We start from the raw sequence: 17430 nt of genomic DNA, 5'->3' as shown, positions 1-17430 counted from the left end.
CTGGAGCCTCGAGGAGGAGGAAGAAGAGGACTGTCCGCTGCTGAGGGAGCGCGCAGAGACTCTGCAGACCACTGTGGAGGGGGCCTTTAAGACTGAGTAACTTTTGAACTATGCTCTTGTGGTGGGGGGTCTTGACTGTGTTTGTGGGGATATAAGGGGTGTGGTGTGGAGCCTCTCCCCTCCCCTACACCACCCCCACTGGCTGCTTATCATCTGCCTCAGCTCCTGCCTCTGGGACTCAACTGCTTGCCTGGCTTGCCACACCCTTTTGGTGCCATTTGGGTCTGAAGCAGCAGCCAGCAAACGTTGACATTGCCTTTTTTTTTGCAAGCGCACGTGGGTGCACATAGCCCCCCTCCCTCGGGACTGACCCTCCCCCCCTTCCCTGCAGCAGTCTCCTTCTCTCCCCCCCACCCCCTTGCAGCTCTTTGCCCTCCATTTCTGTCCTAGCCCCTCAGCAGCTTCAGTTTGCCTGCCCCAGCTTTTTCCCTCTGCAGTTTTTGCTTGTTTGTTTGCCCTGCCCCAGCATCTGAAGCTAGCCCCTTGGTTTCCCTGCCCTACCTTCAGCCTGGTTGTTCACCCCCCCCCCACCCCCGCGGCCCCCTACCCTGACTGGCCCCTTGCTCTGTGCACCCATGCCTCCTCCCATGCGCTTGTGCCCCTCCCCTGTTTCAGTTCACTGCATACCGCCCTCCCATGCTATTATAACTCTCCCTCCCCTAGTGCAGCTAGGGGAGCTGGAATTTCTTCCTGAGTTGGTGACTGACACACCTCCACCCCACCCAGTCTTTGCCTTCGTAGGCCGCCTCTATTTAGCCCCCTGCTTCTGGCGCCCTCCTCCCCTGCCTAGAGCCTAGTGGAGAGGAGTGGTTGACCTGTTTCATTGAGCATTGCCTGAGCATTGCCTGGCCACCACGGATGTCCTCCGGGAGATTGTCAGCCATCGCTCTCTGATGGACGTCTGGCAAGACTACCACCCGGACAATGTCTCAACGTTCACCTTTGACCGTGTGGAGGCCCATTGGTTGCTCCACTCCTGGTTGGATTTCATATACCTATCACGCCGTCACCTTTCACGGGCCCACTCCTCCAACATCCGGCCGGCCCTGTTCTCGGATCACCACCTGGCGACTGTGACTGCCTCTCTGTGTGGAGAGGCCGAGGCTGGCCTATTGGCATTTTAATAACAGCTTGTTGGAGGATGTGGGCTTTGTGTCGTCCTTCCGGGAGTTCTGGCTGGCCTGGCTAGGATAGAGGTGCGTCTTTCCCTTGGCGCGGCACTGGTGGGATGTGGGGAAGGTGCGCGCCCGGCTCTTCTGCCGCGACTACACCCTGGGCGCTAGCTGACGGAGGGATGCGACAATAGAGCAGTTGGAACGGGGGGTCTTAGAGCTGGAAAGGCATCTGGCTGCTAGCCCCAAGAATCCACCCCTCTGCGGAGTGTGCCGGGAGAAGTGGGAGGAGCTCCGGGCCCTTGAGGACTATTGGGCCCGGGGCGCCTTTGTTTGATCCTGCATCCATCTCCTTCGGGAGATGGATCACGGCTCCCGCTTCTTCTACGCCCTGGAGAAAAGGAGGGGGGCCAAGAAGCACATCACCTGCCTCCTGGCAGAGGACGGCACCCCCCTCACGGATCCAGCAGAGATGTGCGGTAGGGCCAGGGCCTTCTATGTGGGCCTTTTCTCCCAGGATCCGACCGATCCTAATGCTTGCAGAGTGCTCTGGGATGGACTCCCGACAGTCAGTGCGGGCGCCCGACAGCAGCTAGAGCTGCCTCTCACTCTGGCTGCGTTCTCGGAAGCCCTCCGCTGCATGCCCACTAATAAATCCCTGGGCATGGGCTGGCTGACTGTGGAGTTCTACCATGTGTTCTGGGACATCCTCGTCCCAGACCTAGTCACCATCTGGGCTGAGTCCTTGGAGAGCAGGGTCCTCCCCCTGTCGTGCAGGCGAGCCATGCTTGCCTTGCTCCCAAAGAAGGGGGGCCCCTGCGACCTTTGGAATTGGCGTCCCGTCTCGCTTCTCAGCACGGACTACAAAGTTGTAGCGACAACCATCTTGCTGCAGCTACGGTCCGTTCTGGCAGACGTGGTCCACCCCGACCAGATGGACACCATCCCGGGCCGTACCATCTTTGACAATCTGTATTTGGTCCGGGATATCTTGGAGCTTGGGTGTAGGAATAATCTGTCGTTCGCCCTTCTGTCCCTGGATCAGGAGAAGGTGTTCGATAGGCTGCACCACGGGTATCTCCTGAGCACTCTGCGAGCATTTGGCTTCAGACCCCAGTTTGTGGGTTTTCTCCGGGTGTTGTGCACCTCCGCGGAGTGTCTGGTCAGGCTCAACTGGACCCTGACCGAGCAGGTCAGCTTCGGGCGGGGAGTACGGCAGTGGTGCCCTCTCTCAGGCCAGCTGTATGCTCCAGTGATCGAGCCCTTCCTCTGTCTCCTCTGCTGGAGGTTGACGGGGTTGGTGCTGCTGGAGCCGGAGTTGCGGCTGGTCCTGTCGGCATACGCTGCCGATGTGCTCCTTGTGCCCGGGTGTCTTGGTGTGGGTGGAGGCTTGCCAGGTTATCTACTTGGCGGCCTCCTCTGCCCGGGTCAGCTGGGTCAAGAGCTCTGGCCTGGTGGTCGGGAATGGGTGGCAGGTGAGCTTCCTCCTTCCCGCACTTCAGGCCATCCGGTGGAGCATGGGTCCACTGCTCTGTCTCGGCGTTTACCTTTCTGCCACGGATCCGTCTCTGCCAGAGAACTGGCAAGGTTTAGAGGGCAGGGTGGTAGAGCGGCTCCGGAGATGGACAGGACTTCTCCGGTGCCTCTCCCTCCGAGGGAGGACACTGGTGCTCAATCAGCTAGGCCTGTTCATGCTCTGGCAGCGGCTCAACACACTGGTCCCGGCCCCGGATTTCCTGGCTAACCTCCGAAATCAGTTCTGGAGTTCTTCTGGCCAGGACTGTACTGGGTCTCTGCAGGAGTCCTCCACCTGCCCCTGGAGGAGGGAGGACAGGGCCTGAAGTGCCCGCACACTCAGGTCCACGACTTCCGCCTCCAGGCCCTGCAGAGGCTCCTTTATAGTGCAGGTAGTCTGGCGTGGAGCGTACTGGCGCACACCTTCCTGCACCGCTTCCGAGAGCTCAGATACGACTGGCAGCTCCTTTATCTCCATCCGAGAGATCTTCCACGAGACCTCCTCCGGACCTGGAAACTGCTCTCGGCGACCAGGTCTGTGGCAGCCACTGAGGGGGCGGATCTCCTTGTGGAGCTCCAGCTACACAACCCCCAGCTCCATGTGCAGGTGGCGGAGTCCCCCTCAGTGCGCCAGCGGTTGGTCCTGGAGGAAGTCACCAGAGTCGGAGACCTCCTGAACTACGACCGGGGAGACTGGCTGGATCCCCTGATGGCGCATGGGGCTCTCCAGGCCTCATACTCCCCGGTGCGTACTTCAGGAGGCAAGGGCCGCTTTACCGTCCACAGCTCGGGTTTTCCTCGACTGGGTCGTGCGAGAGGGCATGCCCCACCCACCCTCCACCCCAGGCCCTTTGGACCTTTTCATCAAGCCCCTGCCCTGTGGACGTTCCCTGCCATCCCCGTCCCTTTACCGTGAGCTGGCTGCACAAGTTGCAACTGCCTCGGTTCTGGACTGCGCCGAGAAAACATCTGTACACGCTTGTGCTCCACACCCTTCACTTCCTCACCCTTGCATCCCGTCCCGACACGAAGTCGCGGGACCTTCTGCCATCTCTGGAGGGTGAGGAGCCCCGGTGGGCCATCCTATATTCCACCCTGGTCCCAAGGCCTGCTGGGGACATCAGCTGGCAGCTCCTTCACAGAGTCTTGAGCACGGGTGTGTACTTGGCTCAGTTCATTCCCCTCCCACACACCTGCCCCTTTTGTGGCATGAGGGAGACCCTGGCACACGTTTACCTGGAGTGTGCCAGGTTGCAGCCCCTATTCCCACTCCTCTTGGACATCATGTTATATTTTTGGTTGCACTTTTCCCCTCACCTGTTCATCTACGCACTCCCCATCCGTGGCCTCACAAAGTCGCAGGACCTCCTTGTCAACATTCTCCTAGCCCTGGCCAAAATGACCATCAACAAAACCAGGGAGAGGAGGTTGGCCAATGGGGGATTCCTTCGCCTGTGGGGCCGATTTTCGCTTCTCAGTCCATTCACGTATCTGGGCGGCATCCGCTGGCTCCCTTGACACCTTCGAGGAGCAGTGGGCACTGTCCGGGGTTTTCTGCTTGGTGTCCCCGTCAGGTTCCCTTTGTTCAGCTCTGTGACCTCACTCCCGATCCTGTTATCTCATTAGGTGTCACACGGAATTATTTGGTTTCCTGGACCTGTGGATCCTCCCCTTAGGCTGGTGGGAGGTCCTTTAGCAGTGGGCGGGCTTTACTTGCCCACTTCCTGGACACCAACAGGACTACTCTACTGTACCCAACTGGCCTGGGTCTATCACAAAGAGAAAAAAATTTAGTTCATCCTCAGAATAGGTTTGGAGCCACTCAGCCATTAAATTAAGTGCAAGTTTAAAACATTGAGTGTGGAGAACTTCTACCATCATTCAGTTGTTTTGAGGCCATAGCCCCTCACGCATCTCAAGACAGACCAGAACAAATTAGTGAAATCAGTTTTAGGGTTTTTATACTGGTGCATTGTAAAATCTGAGGACTTCCCAGGTTACTTGGATTGGCATTCGGAGGTATCTGATGGTCTTGTTGGAGTCTAATGTTCTTTCTTTTCCTTCATTCTTTTCTTTTTTCTTGTATTTGTAGGATGATATAGTTATAAATTTAAGCTTTTCCATCAAAACAAGAATTAATCAGGAGGGTTATGATGCATGGTGACCTAAAAGTGGTCAAGCTCTGGATCATTATAATCTTTTCTGAAAGTTCATTCCACATCTGGATCCCCTAGACCAGGGGTGGACAAACTTTTTGGGCCAAGGGCCACATTTGGGTGGGAAATTGCATGCTGGGGGAGGGGGTTGGGGTGTGTGTGTGGGGGGGTGCGGTGTGCAGGAACGGGCTCAGGGCAAGGGATTGGGGCAAAGGAGGGGTCCAGGATGTATGAGGGGGCTCAGGAAAGGGGGTGGGGTGCAGGAGGGGTTCAGCACCGCTTATCTAAAGTGGCTCTGGGGTGGCAGCGGTGCACACCGGGGCCAGGGCAGGCTCCCTGCATGCTTGCCCTGGCCCCATGCAGCGTCTCTCTGGGAAGCGGCCAGCACCACATCCCCCTGGGGGGAGGGTGGAGTGCACACAGCTCCACGCGCTGCCCTTGCCATGCCTCCAGGTTCCCCGTTTCCGGCCAATGGGAGTTGCGGGGGGCGGTGCCTGGAGGCAAGGGCAGTGCATGGAGCTCTTTCCCCACCTCCCCCCATGGGGGGCAATCCCACGGGCCAGATCCAAAGCCCTGAGGGGCCTGATCCGGCCCATGGGCCATAGTTTGCCCAACCCTGCCCTAGACTGAAGGTGCCTTGTCTTTTGAGTTGCATGGTTTGTTCTGAACGTTATAATCTCTGTTGTCCCTGAGGAATGCATCTTGGATGGCAGTTTGTAGATGCTCTTGCATTCTTCTAAGTAGCTAGGATCTGATCTATTAATGGCCTTAAAGATCAGGACCAAGGCCTTGATCTGACAGTGGAAGACTGGAAGAGAGTTGAGGGACCAGAGCAAAGGGAATGATGCACTCAGAGTGTCTTAACTTGTTAAAGAGGTGGGCCGCCTCTATGTATCAGCTGGAGCCTGTCCATTATTTTTACATCAGTTTAGATATAGCAAATTACAATAATCCTCTCTGGAGGTAACATACTCAGATTACCATGATCAAGTTATCTTATGGGAGGAAAGAGCAAAGTTTGCTAGTAGGATGGAGATGAAAAACAGGCCTTTTTCCCCATTTCTTTAATTTAAAAAAAATAAAATAAAATCACTGACCGTACCAGATCATCCAGGCTCAGTGATGAGGCAGAAAAATAACAGATGCTTTACCCAACTTTGTCAAACTGGATGCATATTTTCAAAGAAAGAAAAGTGTCCCATGTAGTTTCTAGAAAAAGCAGCAGCAGTGGCTTTCAGTGGGCTGATGCTGTGTTTTGATTTATAAGCCTTGAAAGGTTTGGGATGTAGCTGAGATAGTGTCTCTGAACCAGTGACATATTATTTCAGTTAATATCAGCAGAGGTGTTTGAGCTGGTGTTCCTTCAATATAACTGAGATTTGCTGGCAAGCCTCATGTCATTGGAAGAGGAGCTTATGCTCTCACTGTATTTAATTGATCTCGTTTACCTTTTGCAGAAAAAGATAAATGATGGTTTAGATGAGCAATTACAGCTACAACTATTGGTCCTGAAAAGAAATGACTTGAGTTATTGAAGTGCTGTGCTGCCTATGCCTTGTCTATCTAATAATGCAAATTGTGGAGATATAGCCATAATCATGAAGACAGGGTCTTTCAGTGGTCTTTCACATATACTGTGTCCTTGTCTGAAGCCCAGCTGAGAGGCATCCAGGATGTTAGCACATGCCACTTCCTCACAGATTTTTGCCTGAGAGTCTGAGGTTGAAGAAAAGGTCATAGTTGGAATGGTCTTCTGGATCAAGTATTCAATTTCTGACGATCAGGTGAAGTTAGTTTTTCAGGGAGATTCTCTGAAACAAGGCTGCGATGGTTTCTTTTACGAGTGAAAGGCATTGATCGTTTCTATTAGGTGCTTTTCCCAGCCGGCACAATTATTGAATTATTTCACATATGGTAGCTCTGATCTTTTCCAGAGTTTCTTGAGATTCACCAGTGCAATGGAGCCAAACTCTGGGAATGGGTAATGTAGTTTGGTCAAGTAGATCTAATCTACGTGGATTTCAGTAAAGCATTTGATACAGTTCCACGTGGGAAATTATTAGTTGGGATTAATACGAGAATCGAAAGATTGGTAAGGCACTGGTTAAAGGAGAGACTGCAATAGGTATACTGAAAGGAGAATTGTCAGGCTGGAGAGAGCTTACTAGCGCAATTTCTCAAGGATCGGTCATGGGACCCAATCTTATTTAACATTTTCTTTCATGACCGTGGCACAAAAAGTGGGTGTGCGCTAATAAAGTTTGCAGATGACATAAAGTTGGGAGGTATTGTCAGTATGGAGGAGGACTGGAATATCATACAAAAAAATTTTGACCTTGAAAACTGATGTAATAGAAATTGGATGAAATTTAATAATGCAGAGTGCAAGGTCAAGCACTTACGGGCTTACAACAAGAATTTTTGCTATAAGCTGGGGACAGATCAGTTGGAAGCGACAGAGGACAACGAGAGACCTGGGTGCATTGGTCAATCATGGGATGACTATAAGCTGCCTATGTGATGCGGCCGTGAAAAAGGCTAAGACAGTCCTAGGATGCATCAGATGTGGTATTTCCAGTAGAATTAGGGAAGTGTTATTACTAAGGCTATTACTTCGTAGTAAGGCTACAGTTTTGTCATGAAGGTCGCAGAAGTCACGGAATTCGTGACTTCAGCCCTGGCGGCTGGGAACTGCAGGGTCCTGCTGCCTCCTGCAGTGGCAGGGAGCTGTAAGGTACCCCACCGCCTGAGGCAGCAGGCACCCAAGCTTGCAGCCGCCATAGGCAGGTGGGTACCCCAGAGCTCCCGGCTGCTGCGAAGGACACGGGGATCCTGGCAGCTCCCCACTGCAGCGGTGGCAGGGGAATTCCCAGAGTGCTCCCTATCGCTGGGGAAAGGGCAGGGGAACCCTGGAGCTCTGAGCCCCCCCATATGGTGGGGCCCCAGAGCTCCCAGCCATCCCGCAGCTGCCCAGTCCCTTCCCATTTTATCATGGACAGGTCACAGGTAATAAAGAAAAATTCATGGCAGTCCATGACCTGTCCCTGACTTTTATTAAAAATATCCATGACAAAACCTTAGCCTTAGTTATTACCATTATACAAGGCACTGGTGACAACTGATCTGGAATACTATGTGCAATTCTGCTCTCCGTTCTTCAAGAAAAGTGAATGCCAAATTGAACAGGTGCAGAGCAGGGCTGCTAGGATGATCAGAGGAATGGAGAAGACTCAGAGCTTGTTTGCTATGTGGAACAGCTACATTGGCCATGATTTTGGTGCTGTGATAGTGGAAAAGAAGAATGCTTTAGTTTCTTTACTGTGATGGTGTAGTCCTGTGAACAGTTTTTTGTGCTATTGGCAGATGAATTCAGGTCCAGTTTTGTACTACTTTCATTGTAATCCTCTGCCTATACATTTTTTCCACAGCAGTTCATCTGAGCTATGATGGTCTATGGTGGCTTGGGGCCAAAGTGTCAACTGTAATGGTCGTCAAGTCATGGTACTTATTGGGAACTTTACTTTGTAGGTGGGTGCCTTGTTTTCCCAGGATGAGTTGAAAATTGAATCATCAAATATTTTCAAGGATGAACCAGCCTTGATTGCTTCCCTAGTAAAATGAAGGAAAGGCCCTGATTTTCGTTAGGATGTGGCAGTTGCTGGCCCAAAAAAGTAAATGTGATTTCTCCCATACTGGAAATTGGTCCCGAGTGTATTTGGCTAAGTGTGAGAGTTGGGGATGGTGTGAAAGCATCCAGTGGTTCCCCCGTAAACTAAAAGATCACACACTAATACTGGTGTTTACTTATATGGAAGTTGAAGTTGCTGAGTATGACCACCCTTGAGGTTCCAGAACCCTCCTGGCCAGCGGATCTATTATGTTTTTCCAGGAAGTTTCCAGGATTTTCATCTGAAGAGTCTAGACCACCAAGAGGCCTAGCTTTTTTTTTTCCCTCACAGATTAGATGGGTGCACTCAAATATTACTGTTTCTGTAGTGCAGTGTCCCCTGCATCTGAGGTTAGTGGGATTAGGATGGCTATTCTGCCTACTTATTTATTCTTTCTAACTCATTGGATCTTTCTTGGCTTTCAGTATATTGTAATGACTACATAAGGATTAGATGTGCTAGAGTAGGGTTGGAAGTGGCATTGAACCAGGTCTGTGGTGCAGGCAAGATCAGGTTTTAAGGATCAGATTTTGAATGGTGGTTGTTTTTGTTGATGGCTGACCTTGTATTCATCAGCAGAAGCCTGACTTTCTCTCAGTTTCTCTGTGTCTCCATCCCAGTGACAGCAGGAATTGGTAAAGTTAGGAACAGTTGGTTTCCAGATTTTTCAACAGGCCTTGTATTCCAGTTGTTAAAATTCTGAGTGTTTGACATTGATGTGCTGGCCTCTCATGGAAAAGGTTTGCATGGTGGAATTGATCTGTGGAACCAAGCACACAAACCTTGCACATTTTTATGTGGAATTGTTCCAGCTGGTGAATAGCCTGGTTAATTTGGGCTGCCTCCAACCTGAAACAGTCCAGAAGTTGATACAGAATGTAGTTGCCCACCTATTAAATGGCGCTTCACAATAAGCGTACATACAGCAACACTGCTGCTCAGTCGATTAGTTTTCTTTTGGCTTCCATGTTGTATTTTAGTTATTTAACAAATAATGCCCTAAATGTAATGAAACTTGGCCATCTGAGAAATCTGTATGTCTGTGTGATTACTGCAGCTGTCATCTATAATGAAGCTTGAGTGAGATACTGCTTGGTTTAAGTGGGTGGAGACTACTAATGAAGTATTCTGTTACTGGTCTTCTCTGGAAGTTATTTTACCTCTAGATCCACTGGAACCTGGTTTTGTTTAACCATGTAGGTGTGCTGCAAATCTTAGTGTGTCAGGTTTTTAGCTCAACAGGGGACATAAGCCCAGGATCCTTGTCTGATGCCTTTTTAATCTAATGGTTTGGTGTGTACTTAATTGCCAGTTCCATTGATTTCCAGAGTGCTCTGCAAGAGAAGAAGGTACTTGGCCAAACTATATGGATGGCTCTCTTGTGGTTGAGGCAGTTTTGGTTCCCAAGCAGCCTGAACCTGTCAATCTGCCAACCAAGGACCTTGCATCTGCTTCTGGATCTGCTGTTGCAGGATGAAGAGAAGATTCTGTACCCAGATCTGAATTCCCTTGATCTCACAGTTAGGCTGCTGGATGGATGTTGGAAGTAGAGCATTTGTGCTCTTTACCTGTTCAGAATATTTTAGTGAACAGTAGAAAGTCTCTTTGAGGTGCTCACCTGGTGAAATGGACAAGGTTTTCTTGTGGGTGTCATCAGAAGTCCCTGATTCCACAAGAAACTTTGGTGCTGGAGATTTTAGACTACTTTCTGGGCTTGAAGCAGAGTAACCTTTCACTGAGCTGAGAAACAGTCCATCTGGTAGTTTTTTATGCACACCATCCGCCTATAGAAGGTCACAGTGTCTTTTCTTATCCAATTGTAATCAGATTTTGAAGAGCCTGGCTAAGGTGTTTCCAGCTGTTTAAAAAAAAACCCAGTCCCACCATGGGACCTTAACTTAGTACTTTTGGCCCTGATTGGGCCTCTGTTTGAGCTGATGGCAGTCTGTTCCCTGTTACTTTTCAATGAAAACATCCTTTCTGGTTGCCTTTACATCTGTGAGGATGGTAGAGAGAGAGACCCACCCATTTATTTTTTATTTATTTAAATATTTAAATTGTAAGCTTTATTTTTTAAATAAAATTCTGTTCAACCCTGGAAGACAGAAACTAAAAAGTGTTTTTAAGATAAAATCTTGAGCAGAGTAGAAACCAATGAAAGGACCTCTGCAGAGTACCTGAAACAGTAGCTCTTAAAAGGAGTGAACCCAGTTAGGGCTCTGTGGACTCCATGATGCCTGGGAAAATTGGCATTTTTCAAGGTGTTCTAGAACTCTGCATTTTGGCCACAGAATTTTTCATTTTGATGCAACAAAACATCCAGCCTTTATATGTCTCTTTCTCCCTGCCCTGCAGTTGCCTCTTGCACTTCAGTTTTTCCTGCCTAAAAGGTAATAAATTTGGGTTGTAGTGCATGCTTCCTGGTGGAGCTGTGCAACAGGGATCAGAGAGTTAGGGCTAGAGTCCAGCTTGTAGTCAGGGAATATGGATCCAGAAATGCAGATTGGTGAACTAGGCTGTCTGTAGAAAAGCAGAGTGGCTGAGGCCCCAGGGAAATGAGCTGCTGAATCTGTATACAAGTTATCCTCTTCCCTGGAATGCTTAAAGGAAAGAGTTACTTTTGTCAAGGCGCCTGGACAACATCTTGGGAGCAGAGGCCTGGGGATTGTAGCTGGCCTCCTTGGAGATCATAACAAAAATTCCCATCTTTGAAAATAATCACTGACATATTTTATTGGTATTTTTAATTACGAATCATAGGTGAGGGTGTCTGTGAATGGGAGTTAAGGGTTACAGTACTCTTCTCTCTGTGAGTATTCAGCCACAATTGAGATCAGAGGTACTCAAGCTGAAGCTGTCTCAGTATAAATGAGAGGAATCCTGCTCAGAGGGCCTTTGTTTTGGAACTTGCTTCCCACTTTGGTCTGCCAGAGTCCAAGTTTGTTAACATTGTGGGCACACTTCAAAACCATCTTCTGTCTCTTTTCTGATGTCGGGGATGGGGTAGACTGCACGGATATGATATGGGCAGTCCTTTCATTATTTAGGTATTTTAATGTATGGGATAGGCCTCTAAACGGACCTTAAATTGCATTTTAGATATTTCAGTACATAAAAAATGGTGGTGGAATAAATTAATGCTTTTAAAGAATTTATGGGTTATTGCTGCAGAATTTAGTCCATTGTGTTGCAGCATACACAGGGCTCTGAAGTTATCCTCTATTTTAAACAGTGTCCAAGACATTTTATAACTATTGTTTAAATGACTCTGAAATTAAAAATTTCCTACTTTCCCAAGTGTTGTGTGTCAGCATAATTTGAAAAGTTCCCTTTGGGGTGTCTCCTTTGTCGTAGTCATAGACTTTTGAAGCACTAGGTTGTGGCGGCGATGTCTATAATTTAAAAAAAAAAAAATATTCAACATGAGGAAACCTTGTTTTAACAGAGACAGCTTTCCAGTATCAGCCTGTTAAAAAAAATTGTTCATTAAAATTCTTGAAGTGTCTTATCTTGGAAAGAGTTGTGGTCTAGTGTTCAGAATTGAAGACTTGCCTACATTAGGAAATTGTAGGGGAGAAAAAAAATCTCAGTGGTGTTACCACTAGATCAGCATCCGTAGGAGAGCTGGTATAGAGAAGGGTTCAGCAACTGGACCCATTTAACCTTGTCAATTAAACCTGCTTTTTAGCAAGTTGAACATAGCAGTAATATGTCAGAACCCACCAGTACCTCATCTGTTATCGCTTCTGCTTAAAACTAGTTTAGTTTTAAAAAATTGTTTTCCAAGTATTCTGCCTAGAGCTGGGCAAAAATAGATTTTTGATTTGCTGGTAGTTTAAAAAATAAAAATCTTTCAGGTTGACCCAAAAACAAAAATTCAGAAAAAAATTAGGCAAATCAAAGAAGTCAGTTTTAGAACACTTCATCTCAAAATGTTTTGTTTTCAGGCATTTTTAAAGGACTAAATTCATGAAATGGGGGAAGTTTTTGTGCCCTACTTTTAATTTTTAGCCCAGTTAGTTAAGACAGTCACCTAGAACGTATGAAGCCTGTTTTCACTTCTCCCCTCTGCTTGATATGGAACAGCTCTAATTCCACCTGAATGTCTATTCTTTTGTTATGATTCTGCAATATTTTCCATTTGTTTACATTTATGTTTTGTCCCTTTCTGCTGTGTGAAAGACTCTCACGATCCAGGAGAATTGAAATGATGAAATTGATCGTATAGAAAGATCTCTCATGGCATTAAATAGAGAAACCACACAACTATATTTTCTTCTTATCTCTTTTCAGTTATAATGGTAGATGTTACTTGTAAAAGTGGGAGGTAAACAATTTTTCTAACACATTTTTTAGTTTGTCACTTCAATGCATCTCTGTGCCACAACTTTCCCATTTGTAAAATGGGGTGTAATAATACTTTTTACTCACCTTTGTGCACTTTAAGATCTCTGGATTAATGCTGCTGTATATGTGCAAAGTATTGTTTTATCTGGTATTATTTATTTTATGGCCTTGGAAATGGAGGTCAACTGGTGCAAATACCATGAGGATGTAAACATTACACTAAAATCTTGAATTGTTTTTCTAGGAGGAGAGACTTCAGCATGCAAACCTTCATCTGTTCGGCTTGCACCGTCATTTTCATTCCATGCTGCTGGCCTTCAGATGGCTGGACAGATGTCCCATTCACATCAACAGTACAGCGATCGTCGGCAGCAGAACATAAATGACCAACAGGTTTCTGCCTTATCCTACACTGACCAGATTCAACAACCTCTAACCAACCAGGTATGTGATATCAGGAGAGAGGCTTTTCTGTTTTGAGATACGTGCTTTCTTCCCTAAATATTTAAATATTTTGGGACACTTTACCCATAACTTTGTTTAAAATAGAAACCTCTGTGATTACAAGGTTCACATCTAATGCATCTAGATCAAAACTTTTGATATTTTTAAAAATTGAGAAATACTATTGCTCCTTTGTAAGAGGCTTCAAGAGACAATCCTTTGGCAGCTAAATAAATACTTGCCTTATTTGTAAAAGGAAATATTCTATTCTAACCATTCTTGACGTGGAAAGGAAGTAAAGTAATCTGAGGGGAATTTATGGCAATTGAAGATTAATCTAATGTTAATCATGAAAAATGTAAATTGAAGTCCAAGTTTGACTGCTTTATTTTTATAAAGAGGGAGAATTTTATAGGTAACTTTGGATTGTAAAGTTATTATACAGAACTTTATAAAGATCTTGATTTCAAAACAATAATACAAATTTATACTATCACTGGGACTCTTTCACTGCTCCTCTCCCACGTCAGAGTTCTGCATTCTCATATATTAGCTTTTATCTTGCATAGATGAAGTGAGCATACTTGGGGAGTAGGAGGACTCCAGCTGGGTACTTACTATCTGGCTGACATACCTTCCCTAGTGTCATTGGACTATGGCAGCAGCTCCCCACGTATGAGGGCTAGATTACCCCCTTGCTCTTCCTGAGAGTATTCCTCTGTAGTTCCCCCCTTCTTGAAAGCAGCAAGGAAGCTGACCGCCTGCTTAAAGGGGGCTGTTTAGCACCTGCTCCCTGCTTACACCCAGATTGACTGACTGATTTTGGATTTAGGAAGTCTTTAAATTTTGCCTTCAAAGCATACAGGATAGTAAAATGAGCCCAACATAAGAGGAGGGAATGCTGCTGCTGCGCCCTGGTGCAAATCATCCCATCCCCATCTAAGCCACCTTGGATGTGCTGCAATACTATCATGAGAGCTTTACCAGGACTCCCCAAGTGTGTTGCTGTGTGGAAAAGCAAGATGAGGGAAGGGACCACAGAAGAAGAGGAGAAGAAAGAGATTAGAGAAGATGAGTGTGATCAAGATCAGCCCTAAGAGATGCAGGATTCTCTGGCATGTAGGGGGGAGAGGGAAGTTCAGGCTGTTCAAGTGAAAGGACTTATCAGACTTACTTTCCAGGATTGCTCAGCTCCTGAAAATTGGAAATGGAAGAGCCAGGTGATCTGATACCAAGCAATCCCATCCTACCTAGTTCATATAGGTCCCAGAAAACTCCATATGTTAAAAACAAGACATGATGGCTCAAGAGTAGAAATCTCCGTTAAGAAGTTGCCTGCAGGCAGGCTTGTGAAGATCCTATATCTGCCAACAGAGGAAAAAAGCCAAGATCTGACTGTCCATCAGTGGATATAGCCACCTCAAGAGTGGCAAAAGGGGTGATAGTACCTATCAGAAGGCGTGTTTTCCGTTTAAAACAGTTGCTTAAGAGAGAGGTCAAATCTGCTTTTAAAGGAGCATTTAGCTCAGGAACCCTGCAGGGGACCCTGTATGTGATTTATTCTTCTAGGGTAATGTTTGGTGAATGCACAGATTTTTCATGTTCTCTAATGCTAAGGATAAATAGATGGTGATGGCTGAAATGCTGCCCTTGTTGGAAGCTGCAGTGTTTTTCATGGCAGATGCGACATACAGCTTAACCAGGACCACCTTAGTAGCCAGGGTGATGTTCATAACAGTAAAGAGGTCCCCGAGGGCTGAAGTAGTGGTCAACTGATCAGATAGCCAAGGCCAGCCTAGCTCCTCTACCCTTTAGGACAGCAATCCTGCTTGGCAAAGAGCTTCAGAAGCTGTAGGAAAAACAGAGTCTTCCCACAGTACACCACCTGCAGACACTGGTACAAATCTCAATCTTGGCCGGCTCTTGCCTCTCTAAACCTACCCCCATCAACCAGGGAAAAGAATTTGGCAGGCTTCTTTTTGAGGAAAAAAATCTGTGCGCTTCTCTGTGGGTACAAAAGTAATTAGGAGCCCCAGGCAATCAGCATGAAGGTATGCAGACGCATACCGCATCTTTGCCACTTCCTAAATGCAGAGGTTAACACCACTTCGGATCATTGGGTATTGCATGCAGTACCCTGAGACTTTTGAGGAGAGACCCACTCCAAAAGCTTTTTTTACTTAATTACTTCAGCACCAAAAAGAGGCAGGATGTACAAGACCGTAGACACCCTGCAGAATTTGTAGCAAATCCCCAAAATCATTCCAGTTTCCTAGAATTTAGTGGGAACAGGGGACCTATTAAATGTACTTCACATTTCCCAAGACTAGCAATGGACTGTGCCCAGTTCTGGACCTGTGTTTGGCACTAGTGTGACTGCTGTTGGGATAGTGTGCCCCTTTCTGGGGTGTAGAGTTCAAGAAAGATATTGATAAATTGGAGATCGCTCAGAGGGTAGCCATGGAATGATTAAAGGATTGGAAAATATCCATTATAATGATAAACAGGTTGAGCTCTTTCAGCCTATCTGAACATAGAGAAAGTTAAAGGGTGACTTGATCACAGTCCATAACTACCTACATAGCAAACAAAAATTTGATGCTAAAGAGCTCTTCAGCCTAGCAGATAAAAGTATTACAAATAAAAATGACTGGAAGCTGTAGCTAGACAAATTCAGACTAAAATAAGGCAAACGTTTAACAGTAAGGGTAATTAAGCACTGGAACAGTTTACCAAGGGATGTGGTGGATTCTCCATCACTGGAAATTTTAAAGTCAAAATTGCATGTTTTTCTAAAAGATATGCTTTAGTTCAAACAGGAATTAATTCAGGGAAGTTCTATGTCCTGTGTTATACAGGAGGTCAGACTAGATTATCATAATCATTCCGTCTGGTCTTAATTTGTGTATCTATGAAAATAAATTCTTCATTTCAGGGTTAGAGAAAGATCAAATCTCAAATTAGGGATTTGGTCAGTCAATTCAGGAATTTGCCTGTTCCCTGGATCTTCAAGATGCCTGTCTATACATCCAAATTTGGCATTATATCGATTAATCCTATTTTACACAATATTTGGAGCATTTCCGGCAATATCAAACTCTCCCAAAATAGGACCTAGATATGTACTGTGACTGCGATGAATTTCCTCTGACCCAAATCAGGCTCCAATATGTAGAGCCAAGGTAGGATCATCAACAGGGGGTTTCCTGTCACAGTGTCAGCAGCTGGCCTGTCTGTGAGCCCAGTTAACATACAAGCAGATAAAACCTTAATTCAGGGCAGGTGTCGGAAGCAGCAATACCAGTTGCCAGCCCTGTTGCAACTGCAGGTAGTGTTCTCCTGGGATTACGTATGGGTGCTGGAGTCTATGGCAGCATGCTTGACAATAGTTCCCTGGACCGACTTCCAAATAAGCATGCTACCATGTTTTCTGTTTTCAAACTGAGCAGAATCAAAGAACTCCAGGCTATATCATCAACTGCTCTCTGCATTCAGAATGGCTCTAAGGTTGTGGCTAGACAACACAAATCAGAAGGGTTGCTCCCTCGGTTGTCCCTGATAATTGGCTGATTAAGACTGGAAGCTTGTTAGGATAGGGAAGCCAACTAAGAGAGGCTGTGGCTCAAGGGAAATGGTCCACAAGGGAGAAGAGCTCGTAAATCAGCCACCTCAAAATTAAGGCTTAAGACTCACCTTGCTCCACTAACACACAGCCTGGAGTTCCCCTCCTCTAATTCTATTTAAGATCCACTCCAATCTGGCTTTCACCCCTTGTATTCCACTGAAATGGCTCTCATTAAAGGCTGTAATGACCTCTACCTAGCCAAAGCTCAGAATCAGTATTAGATCCTTATCCTCCTTTACCTGTCAGCCGCTTTCAACACAGTCAGTTGTACACTTCTTGAAATCTTTTCCTCCCTTGTCTTTTTGTGACTGTCCTCTCCTAATTCCCCCTCATCTCTAATCTCTCCTTCTGGATATCCTTCGGAGGATCCTCCTTATCACCATCTAGTTTTATCAGTGCGTTCCACAGGGATCTGTCCTTGGTCCCCTTGTCTTTTCCCTGTATAGCCTCTCTAAGTAATCTCATCCTAAAACACAAATTCAGCTATCAACTCTGAGTTGATG

The 17430-nt window shown here is 46.8% G+C and overlaps 1 protein-coding gene across 5 annotated transcripts in view; it reads left to right on the top strand.

Annotated features, from left to right (window-relative positions):
* The window catches only part of DYRK1A (dual specificity tyrosine phosphorylation regulated kinase 1A), a 133413-nt gene that overhangs the window by 82493 nt on the left and 33490 nt on the right, over positions 1-17430 (top strand). For 4 of the 5 annotated variants that reach the window (XM_073360893.2, XM_073360901.1, XM_073360912.1 and 1 more), the window contains one exon: positions 13103-13302. In XM_073360893.2, the coding sequence (XP_073216994.1) occupies positions 13103-13302 (200 nt within the window). Of the gene's footprint in view, positions 1-13102; positions 13303-17430 lie in introns of those variants that run through there. The other variant, XM_073360918.1, reaches the window with a different exon arrangement.

This window comes from Lepidochelys kempii, chromosome 1, assembly GCF_965140285.1.
Source record: "Lepidochelys kempii isolate rLepKem1 chromosome 1, rLepKem1.hap1, whole genome shotgun sequence".
Taxonomy (NCBI): Eukaryota; Metazoa; Chordata; order Testudines; family Cheloniidae; genus Lepidochelys; species Lepidochelys kempii.
This window is presented reverse-complemented; position numbering and strand designations above follow the sequence as displayed.